The sequence below is a fragment of the Staurois parvus genome, unplaced genomic scaffold (genome assembly GCF_062004578.1).
Source record: "Staurois parvus isolate SC_StPar_1 unplaced genomic scaffold, SC_StPar_1.0 ptg000697l, whole genome shotgun sequence".
NCBI lineage: Eukaryota > Metazoa > Chordata > Amphibia > Anura > Ranidae > Staurois > Staurois parvus.
In genome coordinates, this window is record NW_028318493.1 from 3471223 (window position 1) to 3489912 (window position 18690).

The window sequence follows — 18690 nt, forward strand, 5'->3', positions numbered from 1 at the left end:
GGATGGAGAAACAGCAGTACACTGATCTTCCCCAGTGAATGGCTGTTCAGGGGGTACACAAGTCTGATCATTGGAGAAAAGGCAGGCTGGTCTCTCAGCACAGTCAGAAAAGTGACCACACTGACCGCATGGGCAGTTTGAAATAGGAAAACAGAGGGACTGTATTTCACATTAAGGAAGCTATACAAAGAGGACAAGATACTTTTTGTATTTCAATGGTTTTTTATTCATTTATAACAATTAACACAGGAGCAACAAATCACGCCCACGCAGGGGCTATCAATTGCACATAGAGGAACTAGAAATTAGAGAAATCAGTTCTCTAACACCAACAGGGCAAAAGATATGCCCATGCAGGGGCCATCAATGGCACTTAAATAACAAAACATAAATATAACACTGATAATAACTCAGACTATCCACTGCCACACCAAAGCAAACAGAGAAAAAAAGGGGGGAAAGGAAGGAGAAGTCAAACGAAAAAAGGATAGCCAAACCAAGAGCAGGGATCCAAGAACGACAAAGTTGAACAACATCACATCCCCAGGCTAGCCGGGGGGAGTGAGGGAAAGGTATATTGCAACCACGGCTCCCATATTTTCAAGAATTTACATTGGGAGTCTTTGCAGATACTCGACATCTGTTCATTGAGCATCATAGAGGTCATACGATCCCGCATCCCCTGAAGAGGGACAAACGGGCTCTTCCAGGCCTGAGCAATTGTTCTAGAGGCCGACAAAAACAAATAGGAAGACAACTTTTGCTGGTGAGCCAAGAGGCCCGGTATGGGACAATGAAGCAAAGCATACCAAGCATCCCGTCGTATAGAGAGATGGAACAAGGTGAAAAGGAGGCCAAACACACAAGACCAAAAATGAAGCAGCCTCGAGCATGACCACCAGATATGCAATACATCAGACAAGATACTTTTTAACACACATATGTGGTACAGCAGGCACATATCAGGAATATGAAATGTTGAGGTAACAAATTAAATTTTTTTTGTCTTTTGTTTTTCTTTTCAGTTGAATTATAGAGCAGAGTATGAAAAATCCAAAATGCATTATACACTTCCTCAGGATGTACCGGAAATAAAAAAAGCAAAAGCCAACGCTGAACTTTACAGTGAGGTAAGTACTGGAACTGATATGATGTACAGAAATTTACTCAAGCTATTTTTTTTTACCTTAAAGCTGATCTTTGCCCTAAAGGACATGTAATACTGCCCTGCCTCAACCCTCCCTCAACCCTCCCTCCCTCTCATATAAATTGATTTCTTTTTCAAGAGCTTTAAGTGAGAATTTCTCCCCACCCTCTGCTCATGCGCACATTTGCCGCAGGGCTCAGTTCATGAGAAAGCCCTGCAGCACATCTGCACTGGATTCCCTGGCCATCTGTACAGTTGTGGAGTTTCCTGAGCAGGCGCAAACACTGCTACCAGGTTGATCCAAAACCTCCTCTGTCTTTGCATCTGTGCAGAAAATCGCCTGTGTGCACAGACATGCTGATGTGCTGTGCCAGGACCCAAAGGCTTGGCATCTGTGCATGTGCCATAATGGTGGTGCCTGAGGAGGGGACAGAGCCACCATAGTAGGTAAACTGAAGTTCTGATTGATAATATGGACTCTCATACTATATACGTATATTTTCTCCTTATATCTTGAACTCCCAGTTTTTATTTTTTAGCTTTTGTATTTTTTTTTTGTGGTCCCTATGTTACTCTAACTACTTGAGGATTTTAACCTCCGTAGCGGTAATCCCGAGTGTAGCTCGGGGTAAAATTTCTATACCAAGAGCGGTAACCCCGAGCTACACTCGGGCTTACCATGCGGCGTTGCTCTGGGGGTCCCTGCAGCACTTACCTTGTCCTTCGCTCCCGCGATGTGTCCCCTGCAGCGTCCCCGGCCATCTCCTCCGCCCGATGCCGGCATCCGGCTTCTGTGTTCCAGTCCCTGTGACGTCGGGATGTACGGGCGCCGGAACCGGCGGGAAATTTGAATTTTTTAAAAAATTTCATTTTTGCTGTCATTGCTGTTTCAATGCATTTCACATATATTTGTTCCCTACTGCTTTGTCCTGTGCCCTGCCTGCATTTTGAATGTTCTTTCTGCCTGGAAACTGAGAAAAGTCCATGGCGTTCAAAAAGCGTCCCTTTACGTCAAAAGCGGGTTTAGATCAGCTAGAGAACAGCGATAGTAAATCAGAACCACTTGCAGAATTGAGTGATAATGATTTGTGGGGAAATTCGTCATCAGACACTGAAAACGATTTTGCGACTTGCTCAGCGATGTGCGAATTTGCCTCTGTATTTCAAATTTCAGTGTTTTTGGTTTGATTATATTATTGAATTACATTTATTATTATTATATTATTATTTTTTATGATTATTTATTAAATTATAATTTATGATTTCGTGTTTCAAATTTTATCCTACCCGGGATGTTTACTAGACTCTTGTTCGGACAGATTTCAGTAAGTTATTCCTAAAAATTACAGGCCTACAATAAAAAACTACATATTTCCATGCAAAAAAATGGTACCGCTTTCAGCACAAAAAATCGGAAAGAATCATACCGCCAAGGAGGTTAAAACAGAAGCATATGTCATAAAAAACTTCAACAACATTTTATGCATCTCTTACATCCATATCCTTTTGCCCAACCACCACTCCCCTTGATAAAATGTCCAACTGTCACAAGCAAGCTGGGATTGCTTTGTATTACACAACCAAATGTTATTCTGTCAAAATGCAGCTGTCCCTGTATAAAATGACACTTGCAGATAGTCTGCAAGTGTCGTTGAGTAAATACAATTCAACAATATTGTTTTGATCATTTATAGATTGAAGTTTAACCACTGATCTGCATATGACATCAGTTAAAGAATCCTTACAAATCAAATATTTACCCCCTTATTGACCCCTTGGTTAAAGTGGTAGTGAACTCCCATTGGATACTTATAATAAATCTTACCTGTAGTCAGGGGCGTATTTACCACAAGGCAAACAAGGCACTTGCCTAGGGAGGCATTTTTCAGGGGGGCAGCACCTCCCCTCAGAAGAAGGGATGAAAGAAGGGACACATGTGCCATGGGAACCAGGTGGGATCCAAGAGAGGCTGCAGGCTGCTTGATGGTGTACGTAGAGCCTGACTCCCTTCACAGGGATGCCTGGAGCTTTGAAGAGGAGTGTCTTTCTTTCTATCGCCGGGAAGGAGGGGACTCTCTCCGCAGGAGGGGGAAGGGGGGGTGTTAGTTGGTGTCCGTTGGAGCAGATGATTTTTGTGTTGCCTTGGGCAGCACAAAACCTAAATACACCACTGCCTGTAGGTACAAGGAATATCTCCTAAATGTGCACTATTTAGGTGAAATTCAGTATCTTTGCAGCCGGTGACAACACTGGCGCATGCGCTCTGAAGGAGCAGCATACCTGTGCCGTTCCTTCAGAGCTCTGCACCATGACTGAGACTCCCACGCACATGCACGGCAGTGACATCATCGCGGCCAGGCCATTAAAGTGGCCGAAACCAGGAACCCGGACAGAAGATCAGGTAAAGATGGAAGCCCTGTGAGCTTTTACAGGAGGGCTTCTTTTCAAAGGGAAGCCTTTTATAATGTGTTAGTATGTGATGCACGCTAGCACATTATTACATTACCTTACAGAGAGAATGTTTTTTTTTTTTTACGTCAGGTTTACTACCACTGTAAGACTAATCAGCACTAATCACCTCCTTTCTCCACTTCACCCCTTAGCAATTATTTTTCTGCTTACTTTTTCATTTCTATTTTTTAAATATTAATATGTATTTTTTTTCTGTTAATTTTGATATTTTTTCTGTGTCACACAAAAAGAAAATGCTCGAAATAAAAAAAAAAGTCTTTATTTTATTTGCAATTAACTTTGACATGCTTTCAACCAAAAACATCGCCTAGGTGTCATTTTAAATGGGACATACTATGGAATAAAATGTGTACATTTAATACGGTAAAACTTTTTTAACAATAAATGCATATTTTATTTTTTTTATATATTTTTGTCTATAGATTACATAGTAAATAAAATATTTTTTCAAGACAATATTGTCAAAAGAGAGCCTAATTTTTTCCCCTGAAAAAACAATTTATGTATTATTTTATTATACTTAAGCAATGACAAGGCTGTTATAGAGTAAACAGGCTTATAGTAGAAATGTCAAATGTAAAAAATGCCCTTGCCCAAAAGGGGTATACAGGTACTAAGGCTGAAGTAGTTAAGTCATTTCCCTTCCAGAATACCTTTGCGGCCTCTTATACTTGTGGTATGAGGGGAAGAAATGTCACCTATATGGTCGCAGTGAAAATAAATAAGGATGAGGAATGGGCAATAAAGGGGAACCTGGAATGAATGATTCAACGTTTGCAAAGTCTTTCCAAAATTAGTCTCTAATTTTATCATATGGCACTGCTGAATGAATTTATCTTTAAAATGTATCTATAACAATGTCTCCTTTGCTGAGTTTTGTTTAACACAACTATGTCACTAACCTTTCTTTGTTTATTAACAAGGCCATGTGATCACCCATGCCAGGACTGATCAATGGTGATCAAGAGCTTCCACCATAATGCTTTCTAGCTGTACTCCATGTGCGGTTAAAAAAACCCAAATTTTTTGAAGAATTCAGGTCCAGGATAGGTGAAAGGAGCTTCTGTAATCCTCAGGAGTGATTAAAAAACTCACTACACCCTTGAAAACACCAAAACCACCTTAATTTCAGCTTCCTCGCTGACTCTATTGCATTTAGGAAAATGCCAAACATCTTGCCAAATATTTTTTATATAGCTGAAATTTTGGCAAGGAAATAACTATATTTTTCTCATCTCTAGCAATAATCACATGGATATGAGACATTTATATATCAAGCTTGAAATGACAGTCTTTGACAGTCAACGTGGTTGGGAAGGTTGTGATGACACCAATTCTGCTTGTTTTATCCTCCTTTGTAGAACAAGTACAAGGAAGAATGGCAGAAGACTAAAGGTCAGAAGTTCGAGATGAAAATGGATTCTCTGTCCATCGCCTCTGCCAAAGCTTCAGGAGACCTTGCAAGTGATGTAAGTGAATGTTGGAGATGAAAATCTCTTTATGACTGTAGAAATGATCATTCCCAGATCTATCCAGTAATGGTTCAATTGGGCAATGATAATATATCTGCAGAGTGTCAGTGATCTCTACGGACATCTCTGACTTATTAATGTCAGGGAAATAAAACAGTGGCTCAAAATGGATTTTCCTTACCAACTGATTTGCTCCAGGGATGGCTGCTGAGGATATAAACATAAACATACATGCTTAGCAAGTATAATTATATCACAGCCATTGTACAGGACGATGGTGGAGGATCTTCCTAACATCATCTGCATGACCATGCTAAATACAGCTTTGCTGGTATGTGTTACTGCCATCAAGCCCAGTAGCATAGCAAGGCAGGTACAGACAGGAAAAGATTTTCCTTACATATACTGCTCCAAAGGTATGCAAGGAGCCAATGATCACCCAACCCTGGCCAGTTTATAGGCAAGCCATGAGCTATTTGATAGGAATCTTTTATCAACCTTATTATATTAAGAGTGTACTAGCCCAGTGTAACTTGTGCCAAACTCTTTTTAGATTTTTGAGAGAACAGGAAAGTGTTTGGTCCTCTGTTGGGTTTATATCACATCCCCTAGCTTTCTGCCCTGGTGGCATTTGGGGCATTGCTGTTGAGTTTCTTTTATCTCCTTCTCTGGATCATAGTCAACAACCTAATCTAATGCCTACCCACTCTATCCAAAGAGTTAAAAAGTTTGACATTTTAGTTTGTGGCCCATGTACCCACACTTACTAGACTTTTTGGTTCATGCTAAAAGTTTGGATGTTACAGCAGAAGTGGTGTAAAACTTCCCATCTCTGTCTTCTCCACCACAGATCAAATACAAAGAAGAATATGAAAAAAGTAAGGGCAAAGCAGCGGCAACCAGTGACTCCAGACTCCTTCACTCCATGCAAGTCGGGAAACTGAGTAGCGAGGTAGAGCAACGGTCCCAATGCTTATGTAGAGTTTAATATATCGCTGATATTGATGCATTTGTTTCTGATTTACGTTGTAGATATCCTACAAGAAAGGCTTTGAGGAGAGTAAGGCTCAGTTCCACCTACCGATGGACATGGTCAACATCACTCATGCCAAGAAGGCCCAATCACTTGCTAGTGAACTGGATTATCGCACTAAACTACATGAGTACACCATACTTCCTGAGGACATGAAAGTGACATGGGCCAAGAAAGCTTATGACCTACAAAGTGAGGTGAGATACGTGACTGGTAAATTACAGTACTTTTCCAAAATTTAGAGGAGGGAGACAGAATAATGGAAACCTGACTTTAAAGAGGTGTTTCACTTTGAAGTAATTAAATCACAGCTCTGCAAAGGTGCACCCTGCTTGGGTATTTGCGGGGCGGCAGCATGTAACAATAATAAGAGGAGCGACACCAAGCACTTTGATATGTGGGTTTTCAAAGCAAGACAAGACAACTAGCAGCACCCCCAAAGAGGCCAAACAGTGAATAACTGAATTGTATTTGTGGAGCATATATTGTCATATATTATTACATTTTTTTTCTGTAGTTCTTATCATTTATGGAATACTTCCAAACAAAAATACTTTAAAAAAATGAAGTTCTATTTTTTAATGTAACAATAACATTCAATTAATTATTTGCTGCAGCGTCAATACAAATCTGATCTGACGTGGATGAAAGGAGTCGGATGGATGACAGAGGGAAGTGTAAACGTGGAACAGGCTAAGAAGGCTGGGGAACTCGTTAGTGAGGTGAGCTGGACACTCTCAGTATTGTCTTGGAAACTATATAGATAGGAACTCCTATCCAAATATTGATTGGTGGTTCCAAATTAATAATAACTACTGTGGTTAGGTACAGACACAAAAAGTTACATCCGGCATCTTTCCAAATAACTGTTCTGTTTATTTGGCTTGTGTGCCCCCTTGTGATAACAATAAAGTTAAATGAAAAACAATGTAAAAGTGTGTAAAAATACCCATATGGACGAAAAATATTTTTGAAATATAGTTAAAAAATATTCTTCCCAAATATATTGCCATATATTTGAAATGCTACAATTTTGGCCAGATTAATTAATATTAATATCAATATATTTCAATATATATATTGCATGTTGAAATGTGTTTTTATTACAAAATATATGAAAAATATGTAGGCACCCTGCAGCCAAGTGCCCACACTGAAGATTCCAACACCAGGGAGAGAAGACGGCTGGTGAAACCAACCAAGGTGAGGACACCGCTGGACCGAGGGACAGGTAAGTGTCTGTATTTTAAAGTTCAGCAGCTACAGTTTTTGTAGCTGCTGTCTTTTATTTTTTTTTTAAATCAACTGGAACTCCGCTTTAATTCTACATGGCATAGATTCTACAAGGTGTTGGAAACAATCCTTAGAGATTTTGCTCCATATTGACATGAGTTACTGTTGCCTATCATCTGCAACCAGTCTGCCCATTCTTCTCTGACCTCTGACATCAACAAGGCATTTCCTCACAACTCAACTGCCGCTCACCGAATATTTTCTCTTTTTCGGACCATACTCTGTAAGCCCTAGAGATGGTTGTGCGTGAAAATCCCAGCAGATCAGCAGTTTTTGAAATACTCAGACCAGCCCGTCTGGTACCAACAACCATGCCACGTTCAAAGTCACTTAAATCCCTTTTCTTCCCCATTCTGATGCTCGGTTTGAACTTCAGCAAGTCGTCTTGAGTTGCTGCCATGTGATTGGCTGATTAGCAATTTGTGTTTCCAAGCAATTGAACAGATGTACCTAATAAAGTGGCCGGTGAGTGTATATGTCATGTAACTCCTGAAGAATTGGATACATGGGTGATCTCCCATTACCAACTAGATAACCACAGTGATGGCACATAGGTATCAGCAATACATCATATATATTAGTAATAAGATTATATAGGCTCTTAAGTTTAAGCAGTCTGATTGAAGGTGATTTGGGAAGTTGTAGAGGTGTTGGGGACGAGTACCTCTTTAGTTTTTCATTTGTTCCTCCCCTCCCCCATTTTGGGAGTAGTCTCTGCAGCAATATATGGTCTTTTAAGCATTTTGTCAATTAGGCTTTAAGCGTTCTTATTTTTTTTCAGAAAAAGTATCGTCAGAAAGCTGACACCTTAAAATTTACCAGCATTGCGGACACCCCAGGCGTCAAGCATGCCAAAAAGAGCCAGGAGCTGCAAAGTGATGTGAGTATACCAGAATGATGTGCAGAATGGGTAATACAGACTAATGGTGTAAATAAAACAAATCAATAGCTAACCATGTGTACTAGGCATTGACATTGGCATTAAAACTAGCCTTAACTGTTAAAGTGGAAATATACTTCATCTGAGCACAAAAATGACTATTTAATCCATTTTTATTATTCAAAGACAGAAACAATTGCGTACTGTCCGTGATACTTTTTTTATTTGCACTAACATACAATTTTGAGGACAAGCTTTCGCGGTATGTCCCCTTTTTTAAGGTCCAAGCAGTACTTGAGTACTGCTTGGACCTTGAAGAAGGGGACATACCCCGAAAGCGTGTCCTCAAAATTGTATGTTAGTGCAAATACAAAAAGTATCACGGACAGTACTCAATTGTTTCTGTCGCAAATGCACTAATATGGCTACAATCACCTCAAGCAGTGGCGGACTGACCATTTGGAAACTCGGGCACTGCCCGAGGGCCCGGGGTCAGTAGGGGGCCCCATGAGATGCCCCTGATACCTTTTTCATAGGCTTTTTTGAGTTTGGGCAAGGACACAGGGGCCCCATGATCCCCTATTGCTCGGGGCCCCATGAGTTGTCAGTCCGCCCCTGACCTCAAGCAAATATTATTCAAAGCAAACTCCCCCATCCATCCATGTCTCCATGCTTTATTTTGTTGAGAAATCATTTTGAAAAATATCCCCTAGCATTTCTGGTCGTGGCCATCTTGAGTAAGGGCAGATGATTAACCTAGCATTTACTTCCTGGAATCCATATGCCCTTAGCTCAGGCATGCAAGCAGAAGAAGCTGTGCTTAATTGAGAAAGCCCCTCTTCCCCTAATGAATACTCTTGGGATATGTGACATCATTTGCCAAAGCCAGAAACGAGTAAGTAACTGAAGAAATGTAAAAAAAAAACCAAAAGGTGTAAAACAAGCAAATATGATAAACTTTTCTATCCGTTTACTAATGCTAGCAGCATAAGGATTAAAATTAGTCAATCTTGATTGAGTGAGTGAAGTTCCACCTTAAAGTGTATGTCAGTACATAGCTGAAATGTATGTACACTGTGTGCATAATTATTAGGCAAGTGAGTATTTTGACCAAATCATCATTTTTATGCATATTGTCCAATTCCCGGCTGTATAAACTTGAATACTTATTGGATTTAAGCATATCAGGTGATGTGTGTTTGTGTAATGAGGGAGTGTGTGGCCTAAAGAGATCAACACCCTACAGTTGCAAGAAAAAGTATGTGAACTCCTTGGGATTACGTGGAGTTTTGCATGAATTGGGCATAAAATGTGCTCTGAACGTCATCTAAGTCACAACAATAGAAGAACACAGTCTGCTGAACATAATACTACACAAACATTAGATGTTGCCATGGTTTAATTGCACATAACATGTAAACATTCACAGTGCAGAGAGGAAAAAGTATGTGAGGCCCTAGCTTAATGACTTCTCCCAGAGCTAATTGGAGCCAGGAGTGAGCCAACCTTGACTAAAAATAGTGTGATGATATTGGATGTGTTGCTGACAGCTGTCCTGCCCTTAAAAAACACACGCCTGTTTTGGGTTTACTGGTTTCAAGAAGCACTGTCTGATGTGAACCATGCCTCACAGAAAAGAGCTCTCAGAAGACCTACGATCAAGAATTGTTGACTTGCAAGAAGCTGGAAAGGGTTACAAAAGTATCTCCAAAAGCCTTGATGTTCATGTGTCCACGGTAAGACAGACTGTCTACAAATGGAGAAAGTTTAGCACTGTTGCTACTCTCCCTAGGCGTGGTCGTCCTGTAAAAATGACTGCAAGAGCACAGTGCAGAATGCTGCATGAGGTAAAGAAGAATCCCAGAGTGTCAGCTAAAGACCTACAGAAATCTCTGGCACATGCTAACATTTTTGTTGACACATCTACAATAAGGAAAACACTAAACAAGAATGGAGTACATGGGAGGACACCACGGAGGAAGCCATTGCTGTCCAAAAAGAATATTGCAGCACGTTTGAAGTCTGCAAAAGAGCACCTGGATGTTCCACAGCACTACTGGCAAAATATACTGTGGACAGATGAAACCAAGATTGAGTTGTTTGGGAAGAACACACAACACTATGTGTGAAGAAAAAAAGGCACAGCACACCAACATCAAAACCTCATCCCCACTGTAAAACACGGTGGAGGGAGCATCATGGTTTGGGGCTGCTTTGCTGCCTCAGGGCCTGGACGAATTGTTGTCATTGATGGGAAAATGAATTCCAGAGTTTATCAAGACATTTTGCAGGAAAACGTACGACCATCTGTCCGCCAACTGAAGCTCCGCAGAGGATGGGTGATGCAACAGGACAATGACCCAAAGCATACAAGTAATTCAACAAAACAATGGCTGCAGCAGCACAGAATACGCCTTCTGGAGTGGCCCAGTCAGAGTCCTGACCGCAACCCGATTGAAATGCTGTGGCATGACCTTAAGAGAGCGATTCACACCAGACATCCCAAGAATATTGCTACACTGAAACAGTTTTGTGAAGAGGAGTGGTCCAAAATTACTCCAGATCATTGTGCAGGTCTGATCTGCAACTACAGGAAACGTTTGGTTGAGGTTATTGCTGCCAAAGGAGGGTCAACCAGTTATTAAGTCCAAAGGTTCACATACTTTTTCCTCCCTGCACTGTGAATGTTTACATGTTATCTGCAATTAAACCATGGCAACATCTAATGTTTGTGTAGTATTATGTTCAGCAGACTGTGTTCTTCTATTGTTGTGACTTAGATGACGTTCAGAGCACATTTTATGCCCAATTCATGCAAAACTCCACGTAATCCCAAGGGGTTCACATACTTTTTCTTGCAACTGTATATCAAGGTGTGCATAATTATTAGGCAGATTCTCTTTTTCTCAGGCAAAATAGTCAACAGGGTCACAAGAAACGTTTTGAGAAAAAAAGACGCAAATTAACTGCTAAAGATTTGAGAAGCATCAAACGTGAAGCTACCAGAACCCATTATCCTCCAGTGCTGTCATATTCTAGAACTGAAACATACCTGGAGTGCAGACGCGGACTGACCATTTGGCCCGGGGTCAGTAGGAAGCCCCATGAGATGCCCCTGGTACTTTTTTTATAGGCTTTTTTGTGTTTGGGCAAGGACACAGGGGCCCCATGATCCCCTATTGCCCGGGGGCCCCATGAGTTGTCAGTCCACCCCTGCTGGAGTGCCCAGAAGTACAAGGTGTTCAGTGTTCAGAGACATGGCCAAGGTAAGGAAGGCTGAAACCCGACCGCAGCTGAACAAGGCACATTATTATTATACAGAATTTATATAGCATCAACAGTACACATAAGTTGAAATGTCAAGACTGGTCCAAGAAATATCTGAAGAAAGAGATTTTTCAAAGGTTTTATGGACTGATGAGATGAGAGTGACTCTGGAAGGACCAGATAGATGGGCCCGTCTCAGACGCCAGGAAGGTGGAGGTGGGGTACCGGTATGGGCTGGTATTATTAAAGATGAGCTAGTTGGACCTTTTCGGTTTGAAGATGGGCTCAAAATCAACTCCCAAACCTACTGCCAGAAGCCACTTTCTTCAAGCGGTGGTACAGGAAAAAGTCTAGACCTCTCAAGAAGACCATGATATTTATGCAGGACAATGTTCCATCACATGCATCGAAGTACTCCACTGCATGGCTAGCCAGTAAAGGCCTTCAATATGAAAGAATAATGGCCCCCTTCCTCACCTGACCTAAACCATATTGAGAACTTGTGGGTCCTTCTTAAATGGGAAATATACAGTGAAAGAAAACAGTACACCTCTCTGAACAGTGTCTGGGAGGCTGTGGTTGCTGCTGCACAAAAAATTGATTTTCAACAGATCAATAAACTGACAGACTCCATGAATGGAAGGCGTATGCCTGTTATTGAAAAGAAGGGTGGCTATATTGGTCACTGATTTTTTTTAAATGTCAGAAATGTTTATTTGTAAACTTTTAGTTGTTTGCTTATAATTCTCATTTTAAGAGATGAAAATACACAAGTGAGATAAGAAAAGTTTTGATTTAACATAATAATTCTGCACACTAAGAGTTGCTCAATATTTGTTCACACATAGATATTCTAAGAAAGCCAAAACCTCACTTTTACTTTCTTAAATATTCAGGTTTGAGGTTTATTAACATTTTGGATTGACTGAGAGAACTGTAGTTGTTCAATAATGAAATGAATCCTCAAAAAATACAACTTGCCTAATATTTATATTTGTGCACACGGTGTAAATTTCCCCTGGAATTTTCCCTGAATTATCCCTGGAGAGAGCCCACCATTGCAGCAAAAGTTTGGTAATTGTACCTTCTGGGCTTTATTTATTTCAGGCTTCCACTTGCCGAATCTAGCCAAAGATGTCCACAGATCCTTCCAGATAAGGGAAGATAAAAGGAAAAAAAGTTAGCACAATTTGCAAATGTTGAGTCTTGGCGCTGCTCACTCAAACCCAATGATCTTAGGTACTAGTCATTATGGCAAACAAAGCTCTGGACACATCAACCACTCTCTGTTGGGATCAGACTTAGAGATAGGCAGACTTGTGGGATGAAGATGAAGATGGCTATAAATGATTTGAAGCAACCCAATCACTAATAACTCTTATGTCTTACAGATCGTCTACAAGTCAAGTATGGAGGACCTTCTGCACCACTACACCATTCACAAGGATGAGCCTGTCTTCTTGCAGGCCAGAATCAATGCTGCCAATCTCAGTGAGGTAAGTACATCTTACAGATATGTCTTGTGCAGAATCAAAGTTTAAAATATTAAACTTCTTATAAAAGTGAAAAAACGATAGGATAGTTTGCATCTGGACAACCCTGTGGTGAAACTGTCAGGTCCAGTAACAATTTGCAAAGCTATCTTAAAGCCTAATTTCAGGCATTTTTTGTTTACCTTTGTTTGAATGTTGTTTCAGATTTTTATTTCTGTGTGTGACTCATTTGGGGAAATTGTTTCCTCAATTCCTGGCCATGTGTAACCAAGATAGCAAAGGGCAGACAGCAATTAAACCATTAAGTGAAGTTAAAACCCTTTCACTCTACTGAATATGTTTTTATCCCCTTTGGAAAGATGGCAATGTCCAAGGTCCACCTTGCATGCAAAAGTTTCACTTCAATGTTCGCAGGTGCCCAGACAGTGGTAGTGCACCCATTGCCATGAAAGGAAGGTCCTGTACTCCAAAAAAATACAATAAAGTTCTTTTACTTCAGCAGAAAACAAAGAAAACTGAAGTTTTGCAATGAGGGTACAGAGGACCTGTTTTAAAAGACGTGGAAAGACTTGCAATCCCATTGGAAAGACTTCACATATCATTTCATGTTCCACCACAGATGGCAAAAAAATAGTTGGAATATGGAATGGTTAGACCAGTCTTTCTCAACCAGAGTTCTGTGGAAACCTGGGGTTCCTCCAGAGGTGTCCAGTGGTTCCTTAAAATGTGACTAATTGACCACCCATTTGATGGTGCCTGCGTAATTCTGGGGCTGACCAATGCCACTTGGCAGAGCCAGAGGCATGACACCAATGATCTTTTTATCTACCTGTAAGAGTGGCATTCTGACCAACGTTGTAAGGGTTGTATTCTTCCCACCAGTCACCAATATGAAGCATTTTTTTCCCGGAGACCTGAAAACTATTTTAAGGGTTCCTCGAGGGTAAAAAGGTTGAGAAAGGTTGGGTTAGACCCTTGATCGGGGGTTTTTTCCTATCTGTATTCCCACCGAATGGGGAGAATTACCCTCTCTATTTGTGATGGTAACCATTGTCCAGGAGAAAGTGATGGGAAATCCAAAATTTTACAGTTGTCATAAGAACTGGAATACAAGGAAATTTTCTAATGGTGACACTAGTTCTGGTGACAACTAAGTAAGGGAAGATTTCACAGGGTGGGATGTTCTGCTTTATATGCCCCTATTATCTATCTATGTATCTATCTATGTATCTATCTATCTATCTATCTATCTATCTATCTATCTATCTTTCTCTGTCTAACTCTTTTCTCTCTTCCTGGATGGTGTGGAGCAGAAGCTGTATAAGAGCAGTTGGGAGAAGCAGAAGGAAAGGGGATTTGAGTTGCGTTTGGATTCACTGTCCATCCTCACAGCCAAAGCCAAGCGAGATCTGGCCAGTGACGTAAGTACAAAGTTATCCTCATCTGTAGAGCTAGAAGTAGTTCTTGAGGCAAAGTTGATACAAAGAGGAAATTTTTCTCTTAATTGCCTACTTTCTTTTTGCTCATAATGCTCCATTCACACGGGGCATTTTAATAACTCTGGTAGCATTAGTTGTGTGAAATCACATTAAAAACGCAAGTTTTTCAGCGTTTTTTAGCGTTTTTGCATTAGTGTTTAGCTGTGTTTTTCCACATTTGCATTTTTTTTCTGTTTAAAAGAACAAATTTTGTTTGCTCCAAAAACATCGATAATTGCCAGTTTGCTGTGCTTTAACACGTTTTGCTGCGTTTTTCAGCATTAGAGCATTTTTTCAGCTAAAAAACTCCTTTAGAAACCCACTAGTTCTGGGGTTTTTTCCATACAAAAAATGCCCCTGCCAAAAAAACACTGATTACAGCCTATGTGTGCATGGACATATAGGTAACATGCTGGGGAGTTTATTGGCTGTAGAAAAAAACACCAAAAGCCAAAAAACAACCGCTGTAAAAATGTCCAGCGTGCATGAGAACTAAAAATTAAACCTTGCATACATTGACCACAGCTCACCTGCTCAATACTTTTTCATTTAAATATTTCAGTTGTGATGATCAAATCTATTGAAACAATATTATAAAATAATAATAATATAATCAAATGGGTCCAAAATTCCATTGTACTTGTACTTGTCACTTTAGCAGAAGAGGGGGAGCAGGTGAATTTGCTGAGCCAAATACTTAAAGTGACAATAAAGGCAGATTTAAGAAAAAAAAGGAATTTATGTGTCCAAAGCTGCACGAAAAGTCGCACAAGTGTGGATGGAGTGTAAAATATTTTTAACTACTTAAAGTTCAGATTTATTTCCCTTGTAGGACTAATATTTCATCTATTTCAGCGGAAGCCGTTCAAACCTATGCAACTTGAAGTCACAGTGACTTTAAAAAGTTTCCTACACTACTTTGATGCTACTTTCATGCATCTTCAGTGCCATAGACTGCAATGCAAACTCTCCGAAGTCACATGAAAGTTGCATCTTAAAGTGATAATAAAGGCAATTCTTTTTTTTTTTTAAATATAACAAGCATGTCATAGTTACCTGTTCTGTGTAATGCTTTTGCACAGAGCACTCCAATCCTCCTATTCTCAGGTCTCCCGCTGGCGCTCCTAGCCCCTCCTTTCTGCTGAGTGCCCTCAGAGCAAGCAGCATGCTATGGGAGCCCCCGATCGCTCCTGAGCCATTGCTCTGTGTGTCCATTCACATACTACATGTGGCTCAGCCCTGCCCCCTACTCTTTCCTCATTGGCTCACTGGCTTTGATTGACAGTAGCGGGAGCCAATGACTCCTGCTGCTGTCTCAGCCAATGAGTAGAGAGAGTCTCCGGAGAGCCGCTGCTTTCATGTACATCATTGGATCGGGATGAGGCTCAGGCAAGTATGGGGGGGGGGAAGGGAGGCTGCTGCACACAGAAGGTTTTTCACCTTCACGCATAGAACGCATGAAGGTAAAAACATCTTGAGACTTTAGAATCACTGTAAGTGCCCCATTTTGACTGACTGCAATTTTTTCATATACTACAATAGGAGATGCCTTTGCATTCTACAAGAACTACAGGAAACCTAATTGGGGAATTAATGAAAAGTGTCAGAGACACGTTCTATCTCGACTAGTGCCATTATCCAACCAATCAGCTTCCATCTTTGACTGCACTCCTGTTGAGACAAAGTCTGTCTCAGACACTTTTTATTAATTCCCCCCATGTGCTATCCTCCAGTTTTTAATATAATCAAATCATGTTACATTTGTTCTTATTTTGCAGATAAAGTACAAGGAAGGATATGAGAAGACCAAGGGGAAGCTAATTGGGGTTCAGGCTGCAGATGGAGACTCTAAAATTTCACACTCACTCCAGATGACAAAAATGCAGAGTGACCTGGAATACAAGCGTGCCTTTGAGGAGATGAATAAACGGTACCACGTGTCCATGGACATGCTAGACATGGCACATGCCACCATGGCGCAGGCTCTGGCAACGGATCAGGGTTACAGGACATTCCTCCACCGCTACAGTGCCCTGCCAACTGACATGAAGCTGCAGTGGGCGAAGAAGGCTTATGAGCTACAGAGTGACGTAAGTATAGAAAGAGACTAATGTAAGTGAGAACCTCCTGCGCTCCTACCTAAATCCCTAAAACGAATGAAGCTGCCTACATCCAATCCAGGGGCGGACTGACCATTTGGAACCTCGGGCACTGCCCGAGGGCCCGGGGTTAGTAGGGGGCCCCATGAGATGCCCCTGGTACCTTTTTCATAGGTTTTTTTGTGTTTGGGCAAGGGCACAGGGGCCCCATGATCCCCTATTGCCCGGGGGCCCCATGAGTTGTCAGTCCACCCCGATCCAATCATATACCTAATGATCTATGAGCAAATAACACAGTAAATGATGTAGCGCTAATACCAAATTTGCAAAATATAAAACGTACATAAATATGTGAAAGATAAATATAAGCAACTTATATGAACATAAATAAATATAAATGAACATATGTGACATATGACAAAGTGTATAACGTGACTATATCTCATAGGCTCTGCCTATACGCTGTGAGGTCTAAATATAAAGCATGATCTCACAAGGATCAAGGATAAGTGAAAAAAGATACCGCGAAAAAACAAATATGTGAAGAAGAAAGTGTGCCCAATATTCACACAAATCTGTGTGTGAATTGATCCTAATTGGATTTAATAGTGGTATAAATTATCAAAAATTGTCCAAATGGGACTAGTGCATAAAGTGTGCCCAAATAGATCCTAATTGGATCTTACGGTGATGGTAAAACATTAAAAGAGTCCAAATGGGACTAATGTATCCAGTGTGCCCAAATTGGGACAATCAAAAACACATGTAATCGTATACAAAATTACCCCCAAAAAAACAAAATCAAATAACTCTACACAAAGCAGTGTCAGCAAACAACACACACATGACCGCATGCGTGATAGTGCTTAACAAAATGTCACATGACGTGAGTAACATATACAATCCAGAAAAAACGCATGTCACTAAAAATGCATAAAATGCTAATAGACAAATAAAGTCCAGAATGGTGTGAAAGCACCTATTATTCAAATATGACAGACACCCGTGAAAGTGGGTGATAGATGTATATGATGACAAGAGGGTATCCACAACTGGCTGCAATGCACGCTCACCTCCTTGCCTCGACCCGCAAAGAACTTTTCTGGCGTGACATAATTTGTGTTTATCAACATTATATATCCAGAAGATTTACATCTCAGGATGCCGTCATTGCTATGTCACTCAGCCATATAGCATTTAGGTTTTAATAAGATATGTTCAAGACCAAGTGCTAGAACACAAGGAGTGTGTTGCATCAGTAGAGATTTTCCAGCATGCTATAAAAATTCCTAAAACTGATCACAGGATCTGAAGGATCCCAAGTAGACAAGTTAACCTTGTTAGGTGTAACTGAAATGTCACAATATACAGCAACAGTATACATTTTTCAAGGAAGCTTCACCTTTTATCAGCTTAATTTCCAGTCTATGACTTTGCTTAGGCAGAGATGATGTCATCAGTCTGCTGCAGGCAGGAAGAAGCATTTCCTCAGTCTTCTCTCCTCCAGTGACCACATTGTAACCTTGTAACTTTGTAGTAAGTCCCAAGTTGAGAGGCTGCAGTAGGACGATCAGAGTCAGACATTTGTGAACTGAACAGAAACCAAGATTTACAGGACTGTGTCATCTCTGAGCTGGCATCTTTATAGGGGACCCTGGATGATGCCTGAACAAAGATGGCACAATCTGACTGAAGCAGAAGAAGGCATTTTAAGGGAATTGCGGTATCTGTAAGAGGTAATGAACACTTAAAAGTGTTATACTGACACTTTCTTGGCATACATGAGCTTACCTACCTATGTACACTATATTGCCAAAAGTATTGGGCCAGTCCTTCAAATCATTGGATTCAGGTGTTGCAATCACCTCAATGGCCACAGGTGTATATAATCCAGCCCCTCGGCATGCAGACTGCTTCTACAAACATTTGTGAAAGAATGGGTCGCTCTCAGGAGCTCAGTGACTCCAAGAGTGGTACCATGATAGGTGGCCACCTGTGCAATAAGTCCATCCGTGACATTTCCTGGCTACTAAATGTTCCACGCTCAACTGTTAGT

General features: G+C 40.7%; 1 protein-coding gene across 1 annotated transcript in view; it reads left to right on the top strand.

Annotated features, from left to right (window-relative positions):
- The window catches only part of NRAP (nebulin related anchoring protein), a 151171-nt gene that overhangs the window by 68450 nt on the left and 64031 nt on the right, over nt 1-18690 (top strand). Inside the window, exons 16-24 of the mRNA XM_089653065.1 lie at nt 1026-1130; nt 4981-5088; nt 5942-6043; nt 6124-6321; nt 6742-6846; nt 8199-8297; nt 12956-13060; nt 14371-14478; nt 16314-16625. Of these exons, the coding sequence (XP_089509191.1) occupies nt 1026-1130; nt 4981-5088; nt 5942-6043; nt 6124-6321; nt 6742-6846; nt 8199-8297; nt 12956-13060; nt 14371-14478; nt 16314-16625 (1242 nt within the window). The remainder of the gene's footprint in view (nt 1-1025; nt 1131-4980; nt 5089-5941; nt 6044-6123; nt 6322-6741; nt 6847-8198; nt 8298-12955; nt 13061-14370; nt 14479-16313; nt 16626-18690) is intronic.